The sequence below is a fragment of the Dermacentor variabilis genome, chromosome 9, assembly GCF_050947875.1.
Source record: "Dermacentor variabilis isolate Ectoservices chromosome 9, ASM5094787v1, whole genome shotgun sequence".
Taxonomy (NCBI): domain Eukaryota; kingdom Metazoa; phylum Arthropoda; class Arachnida; order Ixodida; family Ixodidae; genus Dermacentor; species Dermacentor variabilis.
The window spans coordinates 128,048,128-128,066,302 of NC_134576.1; the positions used below are offsets into that span (position 1 = coordinate 128,048,128).

At 44.3% G+C, this 18,175-nt stretch overlaps 1 protein-coding gene across 2 annotated transcripts; it reads left to right on the forward strand.

Annotated features, from left to right (window-relative positions):
• The first annotated feature begins 267 nt into the window (after nucleotides 1-267).
• LOC142557460 (transmembrane protein 121B-like) lies at nucleotides 268-17,784 on the forward strand. 2 transcript variants are annotated; one of them, XM_075669324.1, is made up of 5 exons: nucleotides 268-694; nucleotides 4,309-4,584; nucleotides 8,577-8,730; nucleotides 10,400-10,669; nucleotides 12,560-17,784. In XM_075669324.1, the coding sequence occupies exons 1-5, from the start codon at nucleotides 692-694 to the stop codon at nucleotides 12,928-12,930; spliced, it is 1,074 nt and encodes a 357-aa protein (XP_075525439.1). In that variant the 5' UTR covers nucleotides 268-691; the 3' UTR covers nucleotides 12,931-17,784. The 2 variants fall into 2 exon arrangements, with proteins under 2 accessions (XP_075525439.1, XP_075525438.1); XM_075669323.1 differs by lacking the exon at nucleotides 268-694 and adding an exon at nucleotides 907-1,178.
• Nucleotides 17,785-18,175: the final 391 nt, after the last annotated feature.

Below are 18,175 nucleotides of genomic sequence, written 5' to 3' on the forward strand. Positions count from 1 at the left end.
GTAAATATCAATGTTATCGCTTGGAACGCCGAAACATTCTTGTCCCTGCTCATCTTCACAACGCACGTACCCCCAGCAACAGCTTCTGCGGAGTAACGGAAACTTCGCAAACCTATCCCGAAGTGCCGTGGTATTGGGTCCTGCAAGCGCCGAAAACGACCGTCATATTTCGAGCCTTTCGAGTGGCCTCTGCAACAGCTGTGACCAAGGCAGGACCCATACTGGACCAATTGACTGGACCATACTGGACCAACATGTGCGGACAAGCCTCAAAATAGTGTGATTGTTATTCGCACGGTCACCGTCGACGAAACGGAGACGCCGTGAAAATACAGACTCCAAAGAGAAGTCGGGAATTGTTGCTTTGCATTTTTTTGTTTCATTGGCAGCGCGCAGCAGCAGTCTTCCTTCGCTCGTTGAACTTTTGGGCTCGCTTCTTTCGCTAAAGGCACGACGGGTGATTCATACCGCCGCCGTCGCTTTGTACGCGACAGTTGAGCGCGAGTGCACTGAATCGCGAGCCAACCGACACGAACTCGAGTGAAGAAAGCTTGATGGATATTGTGGAGTGCTCCCTCAGCTCCTCTTCACTGCTGCGGCGGCTGCAGAAGTCCCTCCACCGTTGCAGCGACCAGCAGCCGTGCTTTTGACCGTCACCGAAGACGCCGCGTCGGCGAACGCGACATACGCTATGGTGAGTAGCTACGGCGCGCCCCAAGCGTCTGTGCTTGCTGTCTGCGCCTCGCGCCTTGCAAGTTTCGTTCGCCTCGATCACAACGCCCGCAACAGCGCAACGAACACGAGGGCTAACGCTGTTTCGTTCTCCTTCTCCTTTTTTTTTGTTTTTTGGTTAAAATATAGTTGTCACCAGCTCATCGGTCCGAACCCGTGTTCGGCGCCCCGCAGCGATGATTCAGGCCCTCCCAACACCGTGGGCGTCACCTTTTGCGTCAGCGACTTTGTTAGCACCTGTGCGCGGCTAGGTTTTATCAGCTGACAGCTTGGAAAAGCGCGTAGTGCGCGAGGCTGGCGTTTCAGTTGTCATTTCACTTGTCATCGCGGGCACCTCTCTAAACAGCGGACTCGGAGTGTCTGGATTATTCCTTGCATATATGCTCGAGGCGCGAAAACTTGCGACTCGGTGCAATCCTTTCCATTCTTTCAGACAACTGACGCAGGTGCACAATGATTTCTAAAATTCTTTTGTGCTTTGTCCTTAGGCGAGCGCTACATCGACATTCGTCTGTTCCGTTTGCCACTTGCGTTGACGCTGGCTCTTTTTACATGCTAGCACGTGCGTTTTGCGGAAGTGTAGTGTTTGCGCCGGAACCAGCAGTTTCGTTCGTGTAAGCTTGAGCAATCGCTTTTGCGTAATCGATGCTTGCCTTGAGACGCAAAATCGCCACTGCACCTACAGCGGCGAGTATGGAGTAAAAACCAAACGAAACCGCGAGAAGGTGGTCTTTGCTATTTTGTTTTCGTTTTCTTTTTTAAATATGGAGCATAAACGTCTGCTTTGAACATGGCGTTGCAGATGTGTACTTAAATTTCATGGGGACATCCTTTCTTAGCACTATTTGACGCACTGTGATGCTAACTTGGTGGTAATAACATTTGCAACATGCCCATCAACGTAAATGCTACAGCATTTTGAAGGAACAGAATGATGTAAGCATTTTTAGAGCTAAATGATTTCTTTTGCGCCATTTACCTGTCTATCATGATAAACACACCTTTTATCAGATATTTTGGGCACTCTTTCTTGGGCTTCACTTCTGGTTTTCTTTACCATGTGTTTGTCCATTCTGCCCATAAATTCTTTTTCGGCTAGAAATACCAACACCACTTTTACATATTGACCTGCTGGAAATGCGTATCACACGCTTGTGAACATGCATTTGAGTTTCCTTGTGTGTAACATTTTTGTCTGCGTCATCGTAATTTTTCAGGAAATATTGTGCATGAAAAAGTAGACACAAGGAGTATCGAATACTGAATAAATTTTTTTGGTAGACATAATAGAGACATTTCATAGTACAAAGAAAACTAATCAAACACAATAAAACCACTTCTGTCACATCACAGACATCCTGTGTGTATTCACTTCTTTTGCCTGACGGAGCAAACTGATCTTTAGTATAGCTTGCAGATTAGCCATGACCATTGTCAATATTCGAAACGCACGCAGGTAGCTGTGCTATTTTAGCTTGCTTCACATTGCAAGATCTCACCGTTTGAAGAACAGTCAAGTGCAACAAAGAAAGTCAAGCAAATAGACAGCGTACAAGTGCTGTATCTAGCATGTTCATTATGGCTTTCTGACAAGGCTTGGAATCTAAGCTCACCGTTTGTAACCATTTCAGTTGCTACAATCCTTTTAGCAGGTGCGGCCATATGTCCACAGCACATAAAGATCACAGAGTGGAAAAATCCATCGTGAAGGAGGTTGTCTCTCCATTTTTCATTCTTTTGCAAAACGAACGGTCCAGAAAAGAACTAGACTGCATTGCATATGTTTTCATAAGTTCCTTGTACAATTGGTGACAGGCTTATCTAGAGAGCTCAAGTGGCATGCCTTGGGCTGCATGGGCGATGTCTGCTGATAGCGCCTGGTTCGAGAAAACATCTGAGCATGTGGAGGCACACTGGTGAGGCTGGCTTCACAGTTTGCCTTGCCCGTCGTCGTGACTCCAGCAGCTGTGGTCGGCTTCATTTTGATGGACTGTCATTGGCTGTTGAAGGTTTTGCGGAACAGAAATGAAAACAACGTATCTAAGTACTCACTGTGTTGCTTCAGTCCTGCCAATAACGAATTCAGACTACTGCAGACATGTAGGGACATTATTAAACTGAGTTTATAATTACGACCAGTGCACCGAAGATGACGGCGTGGAAGGAAAAGAATAGGTGGGGGGGCGTATTGACCACGACTACAAACCTCTACCAATCAGTGAGCTTGAAAGGGCTTATAACATGTCTAAAGCAGCTGTGGTCTGTAACAAGCTGTGGACTGCAAAAGAGGCTCTTTCTACGAGGTTCATCAGCAAGAAATGTGCCTGTGTCCCTCATGATATGTGGAAATAGCCAGATCTGCAGGCAAAGGGGAAAAAATTACAGCTTGCAATGCACACATGCGCACAGAGAAATACTAAGAGCTTTGAACAGTGTTTAGGAGAAGGATTTGTGTGGCCGTGCTTCCAAATAACCTTCTTGCTGTTCCTCCTACAGCATACAAAGCAAGATGCATGCTGCTGTAGTAAATATTCACTGCTGAATGCCGAGTTAAAGGCCAACTGAAATGTAGCCAGTCTCGGAAGCACTGTTAGGTGGTCTGCATCACATCTGTTAACTGCCATGTGTGTGCATTGTCTTCTTAAGTGCTACTTAAAGGTTGTTAATGAAAAAAAAAATTGACAAATTGTGAGCCATGCAGCTTGGCCAGGATTGCTTTTGTAGTATATCCTTTCAAGCCATTGTCAGCACAACTGGCAGGCCAAGATAGTGCATCAAAAGCACCAATGAAAAATATTTAAAATGTGTTGCCTACATCTTGAAACACTTCTGATTAGACCCGTGCTGCAACTTTCAACAATACATGTTAAGTGTTTAAGTGAAAGAAGTCAGGGTGTCAGCTCTTAGTGTCAGTAAGTCATTGTGTAGCAGCTATACTTCTTTCATTGTTTTTCACAATTTTTTACTCCCGGCACTTCTTTCTCAAGTGGCTGAGTATGTGCTTTCGAAATATGCTAGATCGAACTAGCTAACATTGTCTTATCTGGCATTTCTGTAGAATGCATGGAGTCCAGATTCCGTGAACTTTAAGAACTGGCTGAAGAACTGGACATTCAGAATTTTTCTACAGCTGCATACTTTTCACGATTCTGAAAATGCAAGAAATGTGGTGAAACTAAATTTTCACTGGGCAGAATTACGTAGTATCTGGAGGGGATAAGTGCCAGTCGTTCTTAATAAATTTGGCCAAAGTGAAATTTTGTTGCCTTTAATCTCTTTGCAGACACCGCTATTGCCTGTGTTTCACAAGCCTACAACCTTTGCCTCTTTGTGCCATAAAACCCCAAACATCAGTCAAAGCTTTCTTTGCACTGCTATAGCAACTGGGCAAGACAAACATAGAAACACATTATAGACGGCAAGGAGAAGAGAACTGGAATGTGTAGTTGGCTGGGGATTGCATACATGCTCCATTTGCAATGCACTCACCGCTGAATTCTTTAATTGTATTGGATGGCTGTCCAGTAATCCGATCTGTTAGGATTGACCTGTGCCTATTCTCCTCCTACGATGCAGCCCGTGAGCGCAGACTCTGGTGGTGTGAGGATGCTGCTCCGAGCTGCACTGGCCCGGTGCTGCTCCGTGTCGCGCCTGGTGGCCGTTTTGGACGTGCTGGTGCTGCTGGTGGCGGTCATCTTCCAGGGCTCGACGCTCGACTTCTACCTGATTCAGCACAACCAGGGATCGGTCGCCTGGTACTTCTGGTTTCTGGCCGACTTCCTCGTTCTCATAGGCATCATGTCGGCTGTCTTCCTTGCTCGACGCCACTTCAGGCGGTCAGCACAGTCTCCTGTGAGTATTGGGCCCCTTTGACCTTCTTAACCCCTGAAGGAACCTTGACGGCCTCAGCTCATCGTGAGCGATGGTCATTTTTCGGCTTGTGATAAGTCCACCTCACAACGTAGATGGCAGTAGAGATTCTATCGTTATCACTTTTATTGAATTAGATTTTCTACAATATTTGCAGTCTTACTTCAATGTTCGAACCATGTTTTAAGGCATTTAACATTTAAAAAATTTGCCATTGTAGTAGTTACTTTGAAAAGAAATGAAACCTTGAGGGCTTAAGCTGTATTCACATGACGGATTGAATTTTGATTTGACCTTGTGGATTGCGTGTTACACGATCATACATCACCAGTTCCCATGGTAGTCACTTGGTCCACGTGAAACCACTTGTGATGCTCCCGAAAACAAAATCACCATTGGGATTTTCTGCAAGAAACACCAAAGTACCGTAACATCTTAGTCTGCTAAAAGCCATTATCAATCCAAATAACTCGTTAAAATAGAATGCGCACTACAGAAAGACGTAGCTCATGCTGTTAGCTGGATTACAAGCTGGATGGCCATCAGTGATAGAGGGCAGCATTTCAAAACATTTGCACTGTTCATGTTTTCAAGAGCTGGAGTGTTATCTGGTTTTCTCATCTGTCATGCGATTGCTAACTGCGAAGTGATATGACGTACATCCTATGTCACTAGACCGGGTTGTCCATGTTCGCCTCCTTCATGTGAATCCAGCCCAGCTTTACTGGCTAGTTAGAGATAGTCACGTGTCTTTATAAGGAAACACTTGGGACTTCCGAAATTGTTTGAGGTACAGGTCACTCAATTGTGACAACCGTAATACACTGCGTACAACTTGTAGTAGAGCAGGCTAAGGACATTCAGCAAACAAAAACCTTTATTTCGAGTGAATTCAACAAATACTTAGTGAAAGAAGAAGCCTGTTTCTTTAATTTGCTCACTTCGTCCAACGGCATGAACAACTGCAGCCAACCTTATGGCGTAGTGGTTCAATGTATGCTTTGTGACTAAATGCAGCAATGACGTAAGGTACAACTGCAGAGCATCCAATGCCACTATTGATAATTGGGGAGTGTTTTGAATATTAATTGCATCTTAATTTCAAAGCATTCAAGTGAGTGCTTTATATTTGGATGAATGTGCAAACATTGCCAATTGTTTTTCACCAGTTTTGGCACAAACTAAAATTTGTTCAGCGATCAGCAGATGATATTGTGGGGTGATATAAAAGCATCCTGGCAATAAAGCACACTTTATGAACATACTTGAAACAGTCAGTATAGAAAAATAAGCAGCAAGAAAATGGCAGATTCTGCACTTTCTGCAATTAAACACAAGAGTATCAACCAAGTCAATTGTATAATACAAAGTAAAGCATTCAATGTTTTCTCCTTACCGTTCATGTTTGTTAAAGCTAACTTTTGGTACCATGGTAAAATGACAATTTTTTTCAAGGGTTCAGCAAAAAAAAAATTTTGTTGTCCTGGGCACCACTTTAGCATATAATGCAGCATTACAAATTGTAGAAAATGAATTGGTGTTTCTAAAGATATTTTTCATGAAAAAAATATTTACTAAACATTTTTTTTAAATTTGTGATGCCATCATTTTTTGGGGTCACTAGAACAAAAAATCAATATAGTATCTAGAAAAAAAATGTCAAAAGAAATTCAGTATATACGTTTCACAGGCAGATGTTCCATAAACAGTTATCTGTAAGAATATTATAAGAAGCCAACAAACACTGACACTAAGGACAACATTGGGGAAATTACTTGTGCTTAATAAATAATTTCCCCTATGTTGTCCTTGGTGTCGGTGTTTGTTGGCTTCTTATGATAGGACTAATAAAAATCGGGCCCCTCAGTTAACACCCTTTCTTCTGGTTTCTTATCTGTAAGAAGTTATTTGACACACAACTGTTCTTTTCTGACACTTTCTTTCAATGAATGTCCTTCAGCACTATGAGAACATAAATCTTACAATGTAATGTCATCCCCTGACTCGCCACTGGTGCTCTGATCACAAAAATTAAATATTGATTCACCATAATTGCCAGTTGCATGCGTTGATTTTCAGAAGTGGCCGAAGGCAAATTTGCATCAAAAATCACAGTTTTGCTGCAGAAATAAAACTTAAACCGATTCTGAAAGCCGCTTCCTGGGCTACCTACTGGATAGCATTATGTAGTAAAACACGTTGTGGTGCTAGTTGGTGCATAGCTTTCAAAATATGAAGCGCCAACGGTAACGGCACACAAAGAAGGAACAAAAGACAGGAAGCACCTTCCTGTCTTTTGTTCCTTCTTTGTGTGCCGTTACCGTTGGTGCTTCATATTTTGAAAGCATTATGTATTTGAGAAATCGTATAGGCATGCTGGAATCCTTGATCAAAATAATTGTTCACCGCTGATCGATTTGTGTAGGCTTAGTAATGGAAGAGTTAAACTGCTATAAATGTGTCTTCGTTGTTTGGATCAAGTCTGACGATGACTGTACATCAGGGTGATAATTAGCAGACGCAATCGTCTGCATGTGATCTATGCACTGCTTTTGTCTTTTTGCAATGCCCAAACCTCACGAAGGAAGGGAACAAAATGGGACGAGTCCTGATGTCATTTTTTTGAAGCCGGATGTGAAGAGTGTCATCTTGGTGGGCCACCTCCTCCTTCTACCCTTTCCCAAAGACCCACCAGTTGCTCCTCACATCCCTCGCACTGGCATCTGTGTATGTCATGCAACTGAGCTTGCGCTGCCGGAATTACGGCGCAGCATCAAAGGAAATGTTTCATGGACGTGCACAGCCAGCATTGCACTTGCCATCGTTGTAGTACGTCCATGTTGGTGCCTTCTGCACTGTCAAAGTGCAGACGCACCGACACTGATGCACAGTGATCGCGAATGCAGTGGGTGTTCACTTGTGTGACTTGGGGACCAAGGTGCGGTTTCTGTGACAACATTGCTGTTTGGTTTACCAGTTCCAGCACTCCTTTGTTGTGAAAAGCATGCGTGACTTCCACCACACTTTCTCCGACACAGCTGAGCGACACAGCTGAGCTCCGAAGCGTTCCTTCCTCAGTACCAAACCTGGTCAAGGGCCCTTTAAAAGGACACCAAAGGAAAAGACTAAGCCGAGTTAGATAGATAGATTATTCCTCTTGAGGTCTGTTTTCGTTGTCTGTGTGCCAATTTACGACTTTGTTCGATAGAAAATTGGCCCCGAAGGTCCCCGCTAATAATGCTCCTTAATTTGAGTTGCCTAATCCAAAACAAACGGGTCGATGTGATCCCCACGTGATCTCCTTCTCTGCTACACTCTGTCAATCAGCCAATGCTGATGTCACTCATGAGAGGTGCTGTAGTCTGAAATAGGTGGCGCCACTCCAATTTTTCACTTTTGTCAGTTTCCTTCTTACAAAAGCTCTGTTTTTGATGTGAACAACAAATTCGTTATTACAGAAACCTGATCTTTCAACCTGGCTCAACACAATACTTCTTTTTTTATTGCGTCTTAACCTCTTCAGGCACCAATATTTTCTGTCCATTCAAAATTTTATTCTAGTAAATTTCTTGCATCTTCAGAATCGTGAAAAGCAAACAGCTGTAGAACGAATTCAGTATTCTCAGTTCTTCAGCGAGTTTTGTCATGTTTATAAAGTGTGGACTCCATTCAAGAACTCTCTACAGGAATGTGAGATATGAGAACATCAGCTATTTCATGTCTAGCATACTTAGAATAAGCCATCCCGGCCACTTGAAAAATATGCCTGTTTTAACGTAATGAAAAGCAATGAAAGAAATCAAGTCGTTGCATGATGGCATGCTCACACCGTAAGCAAGCGTGCAGCCGCCTGCCTTCCAACTAGTTTTATTTAAAGCACTTTACACATATTATTCAAACTTGCAAAACATGTCATATCGTGAGTACTTCAAGTTCTATGCGATACCTTTTAAGATGAGCCGGGTTGCGTGCAGGACCAGCCAGACGACGCCACACCGGAGCCCGAGCCCCCGCACCAAGTCCTGGGTCGCTTCCCACTGTGCTACCTGTCCTGGCTGCTGTATGCTCTGCTGCTGGTGGCCAAGGTGGTCCTGCTCTTTCGCATGGATGTGGCACAGAAGCTGCAGGGTGGGTGTATGGGAGCCTGTTGAACAGCTTTGGAGGGACATTGACTAGGGTTGCCAACCATCTCAAATTTAGTGGGACAGTGCCGAGTTTCGCGTAAATGTCCTGAATCCCGATTTGACCCAGTCAGGACGGGCAAACGCTCCAACTTTTGTTCTCTCTCTCTCTCTCTTCCCTGCTGAATAACAGTTGATCAACCAAATTAGCTTTTTTGAGTGCCTGACAGCTTTCTTGCATAATTTTTGCTTTTGTATTCTGTTTTCATAACCATAAAGGTGGTTCGATTTTTGTCGTGGTTTTAGTTCGGTTGTAGGCCCTGACCATTCACAGTGCCATTATGCGTACTGGTAGCGATGTTAGCCAAGCAACTGCTGAACCTTTCTTGTTGTAGGTCGTGACGTGGTAGGACACTAAAAATAAATCGTGAAGCTTTGCTGCATGTACAGAGTGGTGGTCCCTGGCAGTGACAGGGTCGGTCGTCGGCAACTGTGATGCTAGTGATAGAATTAAGGCAACCTGGCAGCTTAAAGTGGCACATAAAAGACAAAGTCGTAGAGGAACATTTCTACACCTACATGGTTTTCAGGCTCCATCGCTAGGCCTGAGTGACCAGACAAACCCAAGGCCCACTTTTCGTCATCCGTCTATGTGACACTATGAGAGGTGTAACATTTAAGGGACAGTACACAGGTGGACTGGTATTCTGGTTGAGGTTAAAAGGGAGAACTGGAGTTTGTACAGGTGATGTATTGAGTATCAATGGAGTAGTGATACTATATATCAATAGAATATCAATTTGCTATCAATATAGTCTGTTAGAGTAACGGAATAGGTAGGCGCCAGATGGAGGGAAACGCATTCAATAGCAGCAAAGGGTTAGGTGTTATGGAGAGATCAGGAAATGTGCAGGCGTAGGATAAAATTGGTTGTGACAACACAGAAGGCTAATTGGAAGAGACTGTTATGAGAGGCCCTCACCGCCTTTCCTCCTCCCAGAAAAAAGAAAATGCTGGGTAGATGTAATATGCAAATAAATTTCAATTTCGCCTTATTTTATTCCTTTCTTACCATCCACCATGCACAGCTGGCCGATCACCATATGGATGGTGCGGGCACTGCTCAGGCCAGTGCATTATCTTGTGTCTTCTTGTTTCAGCCTGTTTTTTTTTTTTTTTCACTCTGTTTCCATATCATCTACCGACTAGCTCACCTACACGTGTGAACAGGAATATCATTGGAATAGAACTGTTACATTTATCCGGCCCTGTCATAATACACAAAATGCAGCTTTCCTGTGCGTTCTGCGCAATGTGACTGATCCCAGTTTCTGAAGGCAGTGGAGGCAGCAGCGGCAATGCAGACGAAGCACTGAAGCTTGGGCATTTGTGCATGACACCACGTTATGGCAGCACAGCGCGAAAAAAAAAACTTTGTCCATGCATGTGCGCATGCATGCATTTTGTTACTCTTGTTTTGCTTTTACATGCTTGCGTATAATAAACTTCAGTTTGAAGTCGGCAATCGTCCTGTCCTTTCTTCATCTCATGCCCAGGTTTTTTCGTGCTCTGGAGCTATAACATGAAAAACAGACAAGTGTTCTCCGACGGTTTGACTGAATGCATTTGAAAGCATTCGCACTGATAGTGAACACTGTTGTTGGCGCCGCATGCAGACGACAACGTGTACGGGTCCCAGTTTCTCAAGGCGGTGTTGGCGGTGGCGGCGGTGGTCTTCCTGCTGCTTGTCGAGAGTCACAACGAGGCGGGCGCCAGCTCCGAGCAGCGCACGTACCTGCAATCACTCTGCACGGGCACCACCTTTGAGGTGCTGGACAGCATCACCTTCCTCGGGCTGCTGTTCCCCAACGAGACCCACCTGACGCTCACGTACCCGCTCGAGAATGCCGTGCTCGCGCTCACCTGCGTCAATTTCCTGCTGCCCAGTGAGTCTCAACCCTTGCAGATGCTCTTGTAGGTGCACTAAGGAGAAACGCTGAAATCAGTTTTAATCTGATACAGTATTCTTTCAGAATACTATTTTCGTTCAAAGGACCCTCCCTGGGTTTGGACAAGCATAGTGTATACTTCGCGCGCTGATTATCGCATCTGCAAAGTAATGTGGTGCCGTACGCCATGAGAACAGCTGAAATTTCAAACCAGGTGCTGCATGCCCTCCCTCTCGACAAAGCTCCGCTCCCAGCCAGAGAGCCAAGGTCGCACGCACAAATGCCTCTTCGCAGTGCTATCTACGCCACTCGCCACGACACATTGCTTCGGTTAATAATTTAATGCGGAAGACGCAACGTCACCACAGTAAATGCACCATGCAGCAGAAGCAGAAGAGAAGAAAGAAATAAGAATGAAAGGAGGCAGTGCTTGACACTGCAGTAAGTTCTGCTGTGATAGGGGAGAAGGCCAAAAGGAACACCGCTTGTGAATGCTAGTTGATGCAGAGGGAGAGAGTTGGTAGTGATGCCCACCTCCTGGCGGCATGGTAACAGGACAGTTAACTTCTGTATCCTCTAATAATGAACAGTTTCGAAAAATTCTTAAAGCCTTCTTTAGACGGCGTTTTGCAACTTCCAGTGCATACCCAAAACTCGCAATGGGTCTTGGTGAGGGGCCCTTTAATGACAATCTAAAGAGAAAAGTTGTTTGAGCTGTATCAGTTAGTTTTCTTCTGTGGCACCAGAATATAGCCACACTTACTGTGAGAAGACGCTTGATACAACAGAAAAAATTTAAAAGCAGAAAGGCAGGTGGCGATGCTGCCTTGAGCTTGGAGTGACGCTATGGATTTCGATGGCGCCTGATTCAGCATAGTTAATTTTTTATTGTTAAAAATGGGCAACATTGTATTTTAATTGAAATTGAAAATAGATTCTGGGATTTTACGTGCCAAAACCACAATATGATTATGAGGCTCACGGCAACGATTTTGACCACCTGGAGTTCTTTAACATTGCTTTCAATGCACGGGACATGGGCATTTTTGCATTTCTGTCCCATCGAAATGCGACATCGTGCTTAGCAGCGCAGCACCGTAGCCGCTAAGCCACCATGATGGTTGTATTTTAATTGAGCCAGAGACAGAACTTGGCAAGATTGAGCCGAGCCACTACGGCCCAAATCTAGGGGAAAAACAAATACAAATGAACTTTTAAATCTGTTATGTCACACTAACATACTGGCGCTTCAGTTTTATGTAGTGGAACTTTCACCTTCATTTTCTGATTGAATAATAAACCTATTATTGCCAAATTAACAAAAGTGAATTTTGAAATAATAATTTACCACTTTAAGCTGGTTTAGTGCTTCTCTTTAGTGTCCTTTCAAACTATCAGTAAGACGTTTATTACTGGAATAAAATATTATTTTTAGACCTTTCAGTCTTTTGAATGTTGTGCTGAAACCGCAGAACAAACATGGAATATGTGTGATGTTACAGGTTTAAAAGTATTTTCTTATATTTAGGCTATTTCAGGTGCAGTAAAAATTGTATAAACTATAGAAACATTCACTCACACTGTGGATGTATTCTTGGACAATCACTATCTGCTATACTAATATCCCTTTCGCGGGACGTAGTATGTGGCGCATTGTATGAGTCGAGCAGTATTGCTCAACCAGCCAATCAGCTCGACCAGTTTGCTTGACCGTCCAGTCAGCGTGCAATAAAAGTGATCGTCCAAGACTAGCTTCCCGTCTGTTATCGTGACGAAGACAAGACCCTTTGTCGAATTGTTGGCTCCGGTCCGTGTTTACTCAGTTTATTTTTTTCGCTCCCTCATTACTGCTCAATTCGTACAAACTCTCAATTTCCGTTTGTGCAGCCCTGGCCCTGTTCAAGTTGAGCCAGTGCGAGTTTGGGCAGCTGCCGCGACCCCTGGGACTGAAGCTGCTGTACAAGGTACTGCACATGGGCCTGGTCAATGTGCCCTACCTGGCTATCCGCATCTACCTCTGGAGCTTCTTCGGCCACGACGTCTCCCTCTTTCTCATCAAGAACCTGCTCGGCATCTACTCCGCGCTACGCACGCTCGTGCCCGAGCTGCGTCTCTACATTTTCCTGCTCGCCAACCGGCGCCGAAGCCACACGTGCATTGCCGCTGACCCAATCGAGCTCAAGGTCATCTGTGAAAAGGACGATCGGCACTGCGATGACGATGGGGCGCCCAGCCCGTCGGTTGGGAACGTGCTCTAGCGGCCTTTGCGGAGGCCCCTGTTGAGGCCATCATATAACTTTCCCTTACGTGCAGCACGCCGACCGGAGTGGACTTTTATTTGTGAAGGTGTCACGCTTTGTGTCTTTGTTGTGGACACCGCGACACCACCTTATCTGCTGTGGGCATGCCTGGCTGGAAGTCTGTGTTTATCTGTTTGCTTAATCCGATTTGCAAGTCACAGTGTAGACTCAAACGAATTTGCTTATTTTCGGAGCCGAGGGTCACTTGTAGTAAAAAAAAGAAAGAAAAAGAAAGAACTACACAAGAAAGAACAGAAAACAAGCCCAGCTGGGCATCAGCCCTGCAATTGCAAGATCCAGGGACCGCACAAGCCAGACCAGAGACGTTGCTCACAACACCGGAGCTTTGAAACTGCTAGAAGGGTGAAACTTGAGAAAGCAGGGGCCTGTTTCGAGACTGCGCTATCATTGTTCTTGATTCAAAACAACACTCAACTACTTGGCACCTCGATATGGCAGTGCTTACTGTGTACTGACCACGTGCCTTGTCTGGAGGTGCAGGTTCGACGCTACATTCTCTCCGCTTGTCGAGATTGCAGTTTCGCGCTTGGTCCTGTCCCAGGAAAGGTACTTCTGGTGACATGCCGCACGGAGACACCTGGAGGCAGCCTTGAGAACTTCTCATCGATCAAGGCTATCTAGTGATATCGCACTGTTCCTCTGTTGGCAACCTGTGGAAGCATGGCTTGTGCATTTACGAAGACGTGGCTTCTTGCAGCTTTGTTCCAGACGCTACTGTACCCTCTTGTAGCCAGCTGTGTGACACTCTTTATTTTGGTCCCCAACAAAATGCCTGGTCAGTCCACTTAGTTTTATGTTTGCGCCACGTGTGAATCTCCTACCCAAATGCACCGAAGTCGAAGGTGCAGGAAAGACCGTGTGGTGGCGATGAACAGCATTTCGGGGACCACTGACCTAAGATGTGGTAGCAGGGCAAGCTCTGTTGAAGCTTCCATTTCCCCGCGTGTACTGCTGGGCTACTGCTATTGCGTGTTACAGGCGCATTGCAGAAAAACAGCTTGTCCTGCCAAGAACTACTCTCAAAGCTTTTCTTTGAACGATGTGCACTTTGTAGTCATGCTTGTCTAAAGTGGACGGCATCTAATTCATAACCGGCACAAGCTATTCTGATGCGTCTTGTTTGGACAAACCTTGTGCTTGTTATATAGGTCACTTTCTTGGCAGTATTGTGTGCAGTGTTGGGCAATGTCCCATTTCTTCCTGTTTTTGATGCGCAAGCTTTGGGTGGTCATTGATATCAAAAATCGATGCCACTTGGAGAGCTTGTGCCTTATGGGAAATGCAGTGCTCAAAGATCAGAGAATTGATAAGAGGTTGTTAGAGTGTCCATTTAAGGATATTTGAATGTAGAAATGGGTTCATTGGAGCCTTCGAAGAATGGCATGCAGCTGTCTGGTGCGACTGCCCAATGATTTTGCCAAAAATGTGAGACCTTTCAATGATATGCTCAACTTGCACCAACTGTGCGTGATATGAAGTTTCTGAGCGTTCCACTTTTTTTTTTTTTTTAATGCATAGGACCCCACTATGACATTCCACGGAAGTTACTGCAAAGAGCTCTGTGCTTTCAGGCTAGTTACTGTTAGGCTCCGTAACCACTCCTGCCTCGAGCTGTAGCAGTTGCATGCATTCATGTCAGCATAGAGCTCCGTTTTTGCCGGGATCCTGTCGCGTAGTCCAGGTTCTATTTAGAATATCGTGGAAGCCCAACATCACCGATCAATCCTGTTAACATCCATGACAGGTGCAAGCCTTGGGAGTGGTAATAGAGCTACGTCTCGCCACAAAGCGGTAGTACTCAGCCTTTCAGTAGCAAGTTCTGGAGTAGCAAATTCTGGAGGACAGCTGCATGCTTCGTTTGTGACATGTTGAAGCATCACTGATGACTATTGCTTGAAGACACAGTTGTCTCTTCGTATAGTTAAGCGACTGTTGACTCGGCATGCATTTAGAAACAGAATTTTAGACATCTTTTCAGAAGTGTGTTGTTGTCATACTTGTACAGTCAGCCACTAAAGTTTACAGGACACAGTTTGCAAGAAGGCTGAACTACCGTGAAGCCTGAGCACATAGACTCAAATTTACTGTTCCATTGTGTGTGTCCTAGCCTCTGTGACCTGCACAGGGGTTCGTTAAACCCGTGCCCCACCAAATTTTGCGGTCAACTGTACACCTGAGAACTCGATGCCCAAATACTGTTATTGCCTTTGTGTGAGAGCTAATGGCAGATTCAGAAGTGTCTACCACGGAGCGGCTACAAGTCCCAGAACAGTATGTAGTGCAGTGTACTCGAGATTACTTTTATGTGCACAAGTTGACTTTTTGCAGCATGGCGGCTGACCTGGATCTACTTGTTCGACGTGTTGTCCTTTGCAGCAGGTGTCAAGTGTACGTGTTCCAAGATTCGCCAGAGTTTCGAGACAGTGTAATAGTGCATGTTTGGTTTGGAGGAGGTACAGGGGTACCGAGTAGGAACGTGACATGTTGTGGCATTAAGCATTCTCTACCTGGTCTTAATCAACCGCGGATGCATTCCACGTTCACACCTGTGAGCAATTTCCAGCAGTTTCACCCAACAAAACAAAAAGGATCGACGCTGTCACTGCTGCTTGCAGTACGATACTCAGTTTAGTTAGCATTGGCGAGTGTTGTGAGCACCACAAAGGTTACAGGATGTGGTAAATAATATGGTAGCCGTTCCATCCATCGTCTCTGTCATTATATGTTGCATACTCGCAAAGAGCGAACTGATACTGTTAAAATAATCAAAATCTTGCTGAATGTCTGTCTGTGTTTATAGTACCCATGCAACCGGATAGTTTATGTGGCAACGTTTATCTCAATGTTTAATGATTTTTATGTGCTTAAAAGAGCCTTTGAAACAGAACGTATTTATATATCGTCTTGAGGTTGTAAAAAGTTTTACGAATTCTCTTAATAGCAGTCTGATGGTGTTCTATTTTATACTCAGTTCGGGAGTCATGAATTGGTGACGTGTAATTTCTTTTATCTGGCCAAGTTTCTGCATCTCTTTCAAAGGTATACTTGGGCTGACCGGCAAACAGCGAAATTGATGCGAAATTTTGTCGTTTTAAAATTAATTTTTATGCCACCCGTGAAGGTTGCGATTCATGTTCTGTGGCAGTTAGCAAAAATGTGCTGGTACACAGCACAGAACTAGGTACAGCGTGCTTTTAAAATCTAAGCATACTTAAGTATGACGCTGCTGAATTTAAACAGTAGGCTCTCGTTGGTGAGAGTATTAAGCCCTAATGCAGTGTGACCAATTCCGAAAAAATTTTTACAAGTGCAAAATTTTTTCAGGACCTGTGTATTTTGCGCCATTTCTTTTGCCTGAACTATTTTTGCATATCTTTTGGCAAAAATTGCCTAAAGTTCATGATGAATTGTCATTAGCAGTTAAGGGGTTAATTCTGTACTTGCTTCACAACACATTACGGCTTCCGATTTACGCAGTGTCAAACATAACTGCAATCACTTGATTTGTTGTCATGTTATGCTTACTCTTGGCTCCACTTGTCTAAGGCAGCCACTTATATCAAGATACGTAAACTTTGGCAAATGGCTACTTGCTTTTGAGTGCATGTTGGTATTAGCTTTGCATTTTCAGTCTGCACCATGATCATAGAGGAGCACTGTGTTCAACTTTGGGGAACTGACCGTAGAAGATCCTTACTGCAGTACTGTTTACATATGCAAACTGAAGCAGAATTTATTTGTTCTCTGGAGTCGCTGATGTTCCTGCAGTTCCCATTACTTACAAATGCATTGGATGTGTGGATGTGTATGTTAGAAGAGTTGTACCTGACAGAACATTTGCTTATTGATGTGAGGTTAGGACTGCAGTTTTGTGAAAGATTTGTTATCGCAAGTTCTGTTGTTTTGCCTCTGTGGCCCACTGTAGACAGTGCATTTGAAGCTTGCGTGGCTCTGATTCCGTCTTTGCATGAGAGTTGTGCATTTTGTGGTGTACATATTGCTTCACTGTGTTCATTGCTCATTCAAGCATCTCACTAACATTTAACGAGTGCTCAGGGGTTCTACACTTCCTTATCTTTTTCCATACAGGCTAATTTCAAGCACATACTTGCGTAAGATCATCAATTGAGCAACAAATTCAAGCAGCAGAGTGAAACAATCCGCATCATATATTGTTTAGCCGTTGACCTTGTCAAACTGCCAGAACCTTTGCTGTATCTTCACTTAGGCTCAAAATCAACTTTCAGTACAGTGAAAGCTACGAGGCCTGCTAAGGCATCACCGCGTATTACGCAGTAAAATGTAGTTCCATGTTTCGGCGTAGGTTGTATTGCAGATGCACATAATCAAACGCTACCTAAATGTTTATTTTCTGACATCGTAGATAACTGCGTGCAATACGCTTCTTTTTGTGTACGACAGTGGAGTAGCACAAGCGCGTATTGATACGCCGCGGACTGATACTGCATAGATTGTGAGACGAAGTGTAGGTGCAGTATTGTAACGTGACTGATATATTTAAGTATTTGTCATCCAAATCCGACAAGGTAAACAAGTCAACAAATCGTTTCGTGATTTTTTTTCTTTTGCGTCGGTACCCGTTCTTTCGTAATTACCCGAGCGCTTTTACCGAGTCCGTCAAGAAAGTTGTACAGTGAGCAGTGAAATAAATGCCAAACCGAGATGCCAAAGACAAAAAAGAACAAAAAGAGAAAGTGTGTACGTATTGCAGCGTTTATTGCTCATTTTACGGCATTGTTTCACGTGTAATAAAGGTTGCGATTAACCACACTTAGCGTCTGTGTTTTATGTAGTGGCTCAAAGCATAGAGTTTCATACGATAATTATTGTAAGAAACTCCATGGCTCAAAGTTTGCCCCCGCCCCCTAATTTTAGAGAACTATACAGTTATGAGTCGGCGTCCGTTCCGGTGAACATCAATTCAGTTACGTTCGGGCAGTTTCTCGCCGCGAACGCTACAAACTCTCATCGAATCGCAATTCGCTTTTTCACAGTCAGCGGAAAACAGACTAAATTAGTGCCGTGAGCATTTTTGACCGATAATTAAGGGTGAACGCGATTTTCTGTGTTCACTGACAATTATGCGGTCTTACATTGAAGACATAACGTATCTTTATCTCCGACAAGTTAGTTCGCATTTGATTCGCCAGGGGGACAAGTG

Bases quoted from the DNA above. Each gene is read 5' to 3' on its own strand.
- LOC142557460 (XM_075669323.1), top strand. From the start codon at position 1,113: ATGCTCGAGGCGCGAAAACTTGCGACTCGGTGCAATCCTTTCCATTCT. The intron at 8,731-10,399 runs GTGGGTGTATGG...CGCCGCATGCAG, and splicing joins TGTGGCACAGAAGCTGCAGG to ACGACAACGTGTACGGGTCC. The intron at 10,670-12,559 runs GTGAGTCTCAAC...CCGTTTGTGCAG, and splicing joins CGTCAATTTCCTGCTGCCCA to CCCTGGCCCTGTTCAAGTTG.